The sequence below is a fragment of the Vanessa cardui genome, chromosome 3 (assembly GCF_905220365.1).
Source record: "Vanessa cardui chromosome 3, ilVanCard2.1, whole genome shotgun sequence".
Lineage (NCBI taxonomy): Eukaryota > Metazoa > Arthropoda > Insecta > Lepidoptera > Nymphalidae > Vanessa > Vanessa cardui.
The window spans coordinates 8,393,887-8,403,963 of NC_061125.1; the positions used below are offsets into that span (position 1 = coordinate 8,393,887).

Here is a 10,077-nt window from a genome sequence, read left to right on the forward strand (position 1 = left end):
GATATGTTATTCCCATAATAAACAACAGAAGAAAGTGTGCCGCGCCGGGGACCGTTTATTTTACATTTCGTTACAAGTAAAAAGGATAGCCTGATAAAAACAATAAGAAAAAGGGACAACTAGACGTTTTAATTACGTAAAACGTATTACTACGTAATTATGATGTATTATAACGTATTACTACGTAAAACAACTAAAGGCAAACGTCCCAATTAGGACGTTTTCTAGTCTTCACTTTTTGCGCGTTAATAACATATCTGTTTACTTGAACATCATTGGTCATCAGCATATTTAACAAAATTCAGAGTCATCAAAGGTTTTTTTAATTTATTTGTCAATAAAGATAGTTAAGATAGGTTAAGACAACGTTTTGTATCTTTATTTAAAAGGTTAAAGGAAAAATACAGAACCAAAATATATGAAATGTTGTGTTTATTGCATATTTCTTAATATCATTAACTTAAATATAATTATCACAATGTCTTATCATTAGTGTTGAACTGTTTGCAAACACAGATAAATAATTTATCTTGTTTAAGACTAAAATGATTTGTCATAGTAATGAAAACAATTAGATTTTGAACAATGTGCGTCTAGATGCTAATAAAACTAAAAGTTATGAATTTATTTAATTTAAGTCTTACTAGTTCAGACCAAAACAATATATGTTAATAATTTGAAAATCATATTTATACGACAAAATTTAACATAAAGTATACTTTGTTTTTAATAAACTTGGTAGGTATGTCCTTGGTATAACAATGACATATAAATTAAATATGTTTAATATTAATTATGAATAAGGTCAATACAGTTTGTCTTAACATCACCAACACCAATTGTGATAAATCAAAATTTTAAAGTTATGTTTGAAAGAGTCATAAATGGTGTTAAGTTTGATTTCAATAAGGTGATAAAACTATTTCTAGTAATCTACATAAAATATGATACATAGTGTCTATTTTATTACTAGAAATTGAATTTTTTTTTTCCATACAACATATTAACTAGGGTATATTACAAAAAATAATAAACAAGGCATTGCATTCAATCAATGAAATATGCTAGGAAATTACGTTACTGTTTCGGAATATTGCCACAACTTGGTATTGGATATTAAGTAAGACTATTTATTCGCGTTAGTATAACGTACAAAATTTAAAATATAATTTTTACTATTTATTTCTATACTAATACAAATAACCAAATAAATAGAATCAAGACAGCTTAAAATCGGATGTCGAGTCCTAGTATATTTAATATTTCAAACTAGGTCTCCACGTCTCTATTGTTGAGCCACTGGGTCCATACTATTTATTATGAATTATAACCTGTTGGAACAGTTTAATTAACTAAATAATCGGAACCTAAAAATACTATATAACAAATTCAGAAAGAATTTGGTATGAAATTGTTGCAAGTATTACAAACAATATTATCTGTTTCTCAACAACTAGTACAAAAATTATAACCCTTAACCTCAATAATTCTTAGTAAATTTAAAAAAAGTTAAATTTGTTTCTTTTTTTTTTAAATTTGAAACAGCACGCTGTCATTTGCTTTACGGTAGGAGAAGGTGGTTGGCTGGAACAGAAGCGAATAGTTTCTTTGCTTCATTAACACACGCATTGATGATTGTGTCGAAAGCTGTGGGTGCGATGTCTTTGATCACCGGCTCCCAGTGCTCATTGATCACCGCGTCGATTGTGTCCGCTAAAAAATATAATTTACTCTTTTGATAGATTCGATCATAGATTATAAAACAAAAAAGGTAGATGGAGCGCAGTATGTTATAGTGTAGCAACAAAAGCGAATACACTATAATGTTTAAAGCGCTTTATCTATTTTTTGTTTTATAATCTTAGGATTTTATGTTAATTATCAAGATTCTTCAGAAAGTATTTAATTAAATCCCACTGCTATGATGCCTTAAAAAACGGTTATTATTATTAGAGTACAGAAAGTTATGTTATTGAATAAGAAAGAGTTAACAGTAGGTAGTAGGTTTTATTAACATTTGTCGAAGAGATGTTAGTAATGATATAAATCGTGTTAGATTGAGTTTTATGCATTGTTTACAGTTTGGATTGGTTATTAAAATTTGTTAATTCCCTTTAAGCTATAAAGATAATTGTTAGATTATGATAAAACAATTTAAAATTCACCATTCACTGGGATAGCAATTGATCTGCGGGTATTGCCAAAAACAGTTTCCTAACTTCTTCAACGCACGCTGCAATTACTTGATCGATGGCTGGTGGTGCTATTTCTTGCATTATAATTTCCCAGTTTTCGTTAAGGAATCTTATTGTTGTGTCAGCTGTAATGTAACGTGGTTCGTAATGCTTTGTTTGTGTGAGTCAAAAGAAAAATAGTTGGTTGTAATTTGTGTAGTACTTCAACACATTGTATTTTTATAACAGTATAAAATTGATACATATTTATTGGACTTTGTATTTATTTTGAATGTGTGTAAGCTTAAGAATCTTAACAATCGTTAATGTTTTATGCATCAATAAAATAAGTATAACATACTTAACTAAATGGTAGTAAAAAAAAACACCACATCAAACATAAAAATTATATATATAGATAAATCTCTCATATCCCAAATCAAAAGTAAAAAATACTATAACGTATTAATTCCCATAAGTATGAGATGTTAAATCATCCTGCCATTTATTGATAAATAATTTTATATTCATTAAAATAAACAGGGTAACGTTTAGACATAAACAAATTTACCAAGATCTTGTCAGATATTATGATTTGATGTTCTCTGTTCTTTTATTTTTGTTTAAGTATCTTATAATTATTTTATTGATACATATGATAAAGGTAATTTTTTAAGGTTCTTACGCTTAAACGAATTAAAAAGTCATACAAATACCACTAACTAACGAGCCTTGATTTGTTAAATAAACTTTATACTCCGATTAAAAATAAACACAAAATTATTAATTTTACTGACAAATGGTTCAACTCAGTTTATTTTATAAGAACAATTTAGTATTTTTATCCGTAATTATATTTGTACCTATAAATTTTATCTAGGTACACATCATCGGCCTTCGAGAGTCATAGCGTGTTTATTTCTTAGAGTATTTTTACACATGAACTGTCTCAACTGTTATAAATCTAGACGAAAGAAAGAAAAGGAAAAAGAAAGGCTGTAATATTTAACTTAACTCGTTCATCTATTAAATAATTCTGTAATTAAGTTACCTTTTTTAATTTTACTAGGTCTTCTCAGATTTTGATAAATAGCAACTTAAAACATAGTTAATTACAGAAAAATTATAGAACTTAAATCTAGTTGAGATCTTCGAGAAATATTATTAATATTCAACGTTTAATTGCGAGTTTTGCGTGTGATATGTTAATATTTTATGAACTTTTATAACTACAATTATGAGGAGGATAAAAATCATAATTCAATAAATTGTTATTGATTTATCTAATAACTTCAGTGTAAATAATTAATGATGCTAGTACTAAGAATAAGTGCTTCTAATACTTAATTCATTTATACGATTAAATTGTGATTGATTGGTAATATACTAAACGATAATTGCAGTTCTAATTTGATAGCGATACGTCAGTGACTCTCTTTAACTTTTTTTTAATTCTTTATCTATCTTGTATCTCAATCTACAAGATTTCCGGTAGAAGCACAGTCGATAAATCGGTTTGTCCTCCTACTAAGAAATATCAGTTTTAAAGATCATTAAAAGTTCAGATATGTTGTTAAAAAATTAAATACGGGAAATGAATATCTCACCGAGCTCCTTGTTTCCGTTGAACAAGTTGGTGAACTTGAACTGTGCTCGGTCCATTTTGTAACTGTCCTTGTGGTCGGTGACAGTCCAGTGACCGTCGACTGTTTTGAAATCGTATTTGATCACAATGCGGAGGTTTGCTGTAAACAAGTTGATATCATTTCAATCAATGTGTTTAATTCCTCCACGACTAAGATGACAGACCGTCTGATTTTTGGTCGTTCTACAAAATGTCCAAAAAAGTCAGTAACAGCATTTCCCCTATCATTTATAAATAACTTGCAGTAAACATATAAGACTATATTAAAAAAGTGACAGATACCGAAAACTGTAATACTTTAGTTTAATTATTTTATTGTCACATTAAATAAAGTATAAATTGTAAGCCTTTTACGGGGCTAAATATTGCTTTGCAGCTGGAGTTAATTGGATATGTGAATTAAATGTTTGAAATACGCATAGCACAATATTGGGGAATAGATCAGCTGGAGAGATTTATATGAGTGTATCATATAGCACGGATTGGAATTAATATTTTACCTGTAATAAGTCAGAACAGACAGCTACTTTTATAATAAAGGTCAAACGTCAGTAAAGTGGCTAGTTGGAAAAGATTCCGAAAATTCCATGGAAAAAAAATCGAGCCTCTTCATACTATTTATATACATGACGAATAATCATTAAACATGAACTTAAACTTTATCTGCTTGAATTTCTATAACTTTTACACCAGTCATATTTGTCATCGATAGTATGTCAATACTATCTGGTATAGATGTGTTGCTTATGGGGACTCAATTAGAGCACATGGTGTATTACATATTTTGTTTGCGCTATAATAGCTACGTCACCACCAGAAGTTGAAATTTTAATTATATGTATAAAACACTCACTGATCTTGATCTTGGCCTGGCCGTTGCCCCTGATTGGCACGATAAGCACCTTTCCGTCCATATCGTAGTGCGCCTTCAACGTCACATTGGCTGTGAAGTCCAGGACAGATTTACCCTTTTCCGCGTTCATTCTTTAAAAAATAATTGAATAAGTGAATATTATGTATTATTATTTCTAATAAAATATCGTTGTCAAATGACGTATACCTATATAAAAATATATGGGAAACAAAAGCCACTTATAATGTTCCCATTAATTGACGATTGGTATAAATTACTCATCAATTTTATAATAATAAACCATGTTCCTTTATCATGATTGTACTTACTTAAAGGAATTAATCCTGAACCCTCCTAATCCAGTCACAACGGTATCGTCGAGGATAACCTTCAAGGCGGGATTGTTCACAACCACTCTACCCAGTTCCGCAGGGTCTAAGGGTTTGATACCCAGTTCTGGGATGCCTTGGGCAAACTTTGGCCCGGCGACGGTTATAGCGGACTCTATACATTGATTGAGTTTTGGGTCTGACACTGAACAGGCTTTGATGAACGGCGCTAGGGAACAAAAATATGCATTATTAAAATAAAACCTATTTTAAAATAAGCAAAACCATTACATATAAGTACGTTATAGTTAAAGTTAATTGTAGTCAAAAAGCGCTACATAACATTGCACTGCTTTAAATATCTTTAGTATGTGATGAAGTGCAGTTCCATCATTTCATGATTAGATTAGTGTATAGTTTATTTAATACAATAAAAGTACAAAAATTAAACCACGACATTTATTAAAATAAACCACACAGACACATATTTTATTTTAAATAAATAAATAAATAAATAAATATGAGACAACATCACATACATTACTCTGATCCCAATGTAAGTAGCATTTGTGTTATGGAAAATCAGAAGTAACGACGGTACCACAAACACCCAGACCCAAGAAAACATAGGAAACTAATGATAATCTACATTGACTCGGCCGGTAATCGAACCCGGGACCTCAGAGTGGCGTACCCATGAAAACCGGTGTACACACTACTCGATCACGGAGGTCGTCAATTTATTTTAATCAATCATTTTATATAAAAAAAAACATCCTAAGGTAAATTGTGCATATGTGTAAAAAATATATATATATATTTAGAAGGTTTCAAAACAAATGAAGTATCCTTTGATCGAGGTAATTCATCGAAGCGAATCCACAAAGAAGGAAACGTTGTAACACGATTCCATAGCAATTATTGAGTATTCTTATTTGCAAATATAATATTATTTATCATTCAACATTGAATAAATTAATAGTCGATATAAACAAGCTAAAGCAATTGTCAGTTTGTGTATTGTAAGATTTGCCAGACTTGTTTTATAAATAAATGCGGAATTAACTTTGTTAGTCACTTTAGCATTGCCAAATCACTGACATGATAGTAGAAAAATGGAGTAAAACATTTCATATAACCAAAATATAAATTTACGACTAACTTCCTTCTGTACTATAATCATAGAATAAGTTATTGTATGTGCAAAATCGAACTATATACTTAAATGTACTTGACTCGTATAAAAATATTATAGGTATTGAAATCTTCTTTGATATAAGTTTTATGTATATTGGTTAACTACATATATAAGACTTAAATCCAATCGAATTAACCATTTTTGTAGATTCCGCAAATAAAAAAATTCCTGGAAGTATACTTCCAAATGCATTAAGTAAGGTATGTAGATACCTATCTAAATATGAAATTAATTTAAATATCGAATCAATTTGTTTTGTTTCGATTAGCTTTGTAATGACTACGTTAATCGATCCTTTTTTGTATTGTTCGTCCACCAATTTTATAATCGATTATCTGAAGTAATTAGCAAGTAAGTCGAATATTACGGTATATATATAAACGCTCATCTTTAGTAACAGCGTACGTAATTAAAAGGATTTTAAAATTATTAAAATAGAAAAATATTATTTCCCAAGCAAATGACAGTTCAACAATCAAATTCTACAATAATCCCTAATGACGACTACAAGTGGAAGTTATACTAAATTCTTGTTACAACCTTTAAAAATTTGATGAATTAACTTGGACTTATTATATAATCCACGCTATCTATAAATTAAGTCTGCAGTCAATGATTTTGTTAGAAAAATCTCACATTAACGAAAATCTTCATCTGTTTATTTTTTTTTTAAATTAGTGTTCTCTACCGGCTCTTAGTAGGACAGATAGATAGATAAAATCTATACATATATTTTCTGTATGAACCTTTATATTCAGTATACATGAATATATTCATATCTATAAGCTAACATCGTTATTTAATTATTAAATAATCTGATCATTTGATTCATAAATTAAAACATTACAGGAAAATGTGTAATGGTACGATTATTGGAACAGCACGTTTTGATGATTATTTTTTATAAATCATCATTTGACGTGACCGTGGGGAATATACAGTGGGCGTATATTATAATAAAAAGTTATTTATTTATCCTGTATCTATTAGCATATACATCCGATCAATCAGAATCAGAATGCCGATATTAATTAAAGTAACATGTTCGGTCAGACGTAAGCGTATTAAAAAACCAGTTGTTTGTTTTTTGTTATTTTATAAACATATTATCTATGCTGGAATTATGAAGCTGAAGAGTTTATTTGGTTGAACGCTTTAATCTCAGGAAACACTTATATATGATAGCCCATTTGTGAGGAATGATTTATTCTATTTGCTATCACGAATAATATGAGATTATATTTTTGGGAGTTTTGACTTTTGAGAATTGCGTGCCTTGCGTAAACAGTTTCTTACAAAAGTTTCTCAAAAATCAGGCATGACAGAATCTGTCATCTAGTCGAGCGAAGTCAGGACTAGTACCTTGCAATTAATATTTCGTTTAACTCACTGAACATGACAAAATATATATTTTTAATAACTGTTATATACTTAGAAAGCAACTTGACTGTCTGGTATTTTTATCTAGAATATATTAACAGATGAATGATCATAGATTAAAGCAATAAATTCAAATAAAAAAAAAATCGCAAAATAAACGCTAAGCATGAATATTGACATATATGAATATTGTGTCAGAAATGTCCTAATGTTTCATGCTTGATTTAGCTTGACTGAAGCGTAACTTTGCATGTATGATCGTTACAGGATTTATTTCGAAAACGTACTTCAAACAAGCAATCGTAGTTGTCATTGCTCAGTAAATAAAACACTTGGTTCACAGTTGAAGGTTACAGGTTTGTATACATCTCGTAAACCGACTAAAAAGTTAAAGTTTGAGAAAAATACGATTGTACGAAAACGTGTTCGTACCGGATAAAAGTCATATGTCAAATCGGAGTGTGACAAAGAGTTCCTTATAAATATTCAATAGTAACTTTATTATCTGCGATATTAATTAAATTGTACGAGGATACAGTTAGCAACTGCTTACGTATATGATCATATTATATACTAAAACCTGCTTCAGAACGCGCTGCGTCTTCTTATACATATTGGTGTAGTATTTTACATCTCATTAATTTTATTACAGATTATAGTGTCTTATCCAATACAAGGAATAAAACCGGAAACAATGGATAACAATATCATGGTCATTTGTTTATTAAAATGTTTTTAATTTGTTTAAAGACATCGACCTTGATATATAAGATATATTTATTTAAAAATCACAACAAAGAGTTCCTTCCTATCCATGTGCAAAATATCTCATAGAGATAAAAGGTTGAAAGGGACAGGAATAGCTCACTATGTATCTTTTAGGGTTATATCTTACTAGACAAAAAGTAGTAATTGTTTATAGGACCATCTAAATGCTTTTGATTAAAAGGATAATGTTGGTCAGTCTAACAGTAATTAATACGTACATAGAGTATTAAGAGATACAAGAGATTAATAACGAATATTGATAGCAATACAACATTATGTACGCACTAGAGCTACTTAAATAGTACGCCGGTAATATTATATGATGCTCAAGGATCCTTTGTGTTGTCAAAAGCAGAGTAAACATGTATCTCGCAGTAAATACCTTCGTAACGTATCAAGGTAACATTGACATTCCTATGTATACATACACAGACCTAATTCATAGACCTCAAAATATTAATTATATGTATATACATATCCATCTATTTAATTCTATATAAATCATATAGCTAATTTTGCAATTGCTTTAAAATAAGATGGTATAAGAACTCCTTTAATTTTTTTTAATTTTTAAACTATAACAGAAATAATAAATAAGGAAGAATAGAATAGAAATAAAAAAGGACTGGAGGTTATGATCACGTCTGGCACTTAAGAGAACTATAGATTTTTAATCTTTGAATATAATCTTAAGTGATAAGAATGTTTTTGTCTTCTAATTAATATTTATCTATGGAAATCAATTAATAAAAAATCATCAACAAATTAATCAAAACCGGTTCACAGGCTTTTGACAAACATATACCAAAAAATAAATTTCCAACTTCCTTTTCTAAGTCGACCAAAAACTTAGGAAATTCCATAGAGTTCAAAACTATTTTTACTATTTTTTCATTATTTTTAGCCAAAAACAATTTAAAAAAAAATTACGATATTTTATAATAAGTTTAAATATTGTCGGTATCCTGGCATTACAAGATTAGTCATTACTATTAAAAAAATAATATACTCACGAAGCTTTCCTGCGCACGCGCCGGCAATAAAATAAGCTACTGCTAATAAGCACAATGACACACGCATCTTGACGTTGGTATCCAAATATGTATATTGTAATAAAAAAAATTAAAATTTAAGTTTCTTTAACCGTGGACGACAAACGACTGAGGTACCGCCATTCAACGCCTACTTATATATGTTGCGCAAAGGCAATAATTAATACAGCAAAAGAAAAAAAATCAAAGTGCTAATATTATTATCATTGTCTCATAGATGTATTTTTTATTATTATAACAATAAACAATAGATATAGAGATAGTTGTCACACCTATTTGTATTTTTAATCTAAGTATTTAATTATGTATGAATATATAATACAGAAATGATGTATTTCTAGGAAGGCGTCTAAGTAGTCATTTCAAGAGTCCGTTAAATAAATTATTATTTCAATACCATGCCAATGTATTGTTTATTAATTTTAATAAAAATGTAAGCATGAGAAAACTTTATTTAGATACTACTATATATATATAATACATATATGATGTTTTATTCGTACTCGTTACTAACGCTTTTCTAATTAAAATAAAATAAAGTTTATGACAAGGTTTGGTTAAGTAAAATGTGTTAGATATTATATGGCAAAAAGCTTATAATAATTATACTAGTATTATAAATGCGAAAGTTATTCTGTTTGTTTATCTGTGTTATGTTCTTTCACGTTCCAATCACTG

At 28.9% G+C, this 10,077-nt stretch overlaps 1 protein-coding gene across 2 annotated transcripts; it reads right to left on the minus strand.

The window, feature by feature from the left end:
- Positions 1-1,533: 1,533 nt before the first annotated feature.
- Positions 1,534-9,499, minus strand: LOC124543594 (protein takeout-like). Of its 2 annotated transcripts, XM_047121838.1 has the most exons (6): positions 9,361-9,499; positions 5,002-5,230; positions 4,673-4,803; positions 3,782-3,919; positions 2,166-2,320; positions 1,534-1,713 (listed from the first exon to the last, which is right to left on the minus strand). In XM_047121838.1, exons 1-5 carry the CDS (start codon positions 9,425-9,427, stop codon positions 2,169-2,171), a joined length of 717 nt encoding a protein of 238 aa, XP_046977794.1. In that variant the 5' UTR covers positions 9,428-9,499; the 3' UTR covers positions 1,534-1,713; positions 2,166-2,168. The 2 variants fall into 2 exon arrangements, with proteins under 2 accessions (XP_046977794.1, XP_046977795.1); XM_047121839.1 differs by lacking the exon at positions 2,166-2,320.
- Between the last annotated feature and the right edge of the window lie 578 nt (positions 9,500-10,077).

Excerpts from the sequence above, each read along its gene's own strand:
- LOC124543594 (XM_047121839.1), bottom strand. The coding sequence starts at position 9,427 with ATGCGTGTGTCATTGTGCTTATTAGCAGTAGCTTATTTTATTGCCGGC. Across the intron at positions 5,231-9,360 it reads CGCGTGCGCAGGAAAGCTTC|CGCCGTTCATCAAAGCCTGT; the intron begins GTGAGTATATTA and ends TTTGTTCCCTAG. Across the intron at positions 3,920-4,672 it reads CCAGGCCAAGATCAAGATCA|CAAACCTCCGCATTGTGATC; the intron begins GTGAGTGTTTTA and ends ACTTGTTTACAG.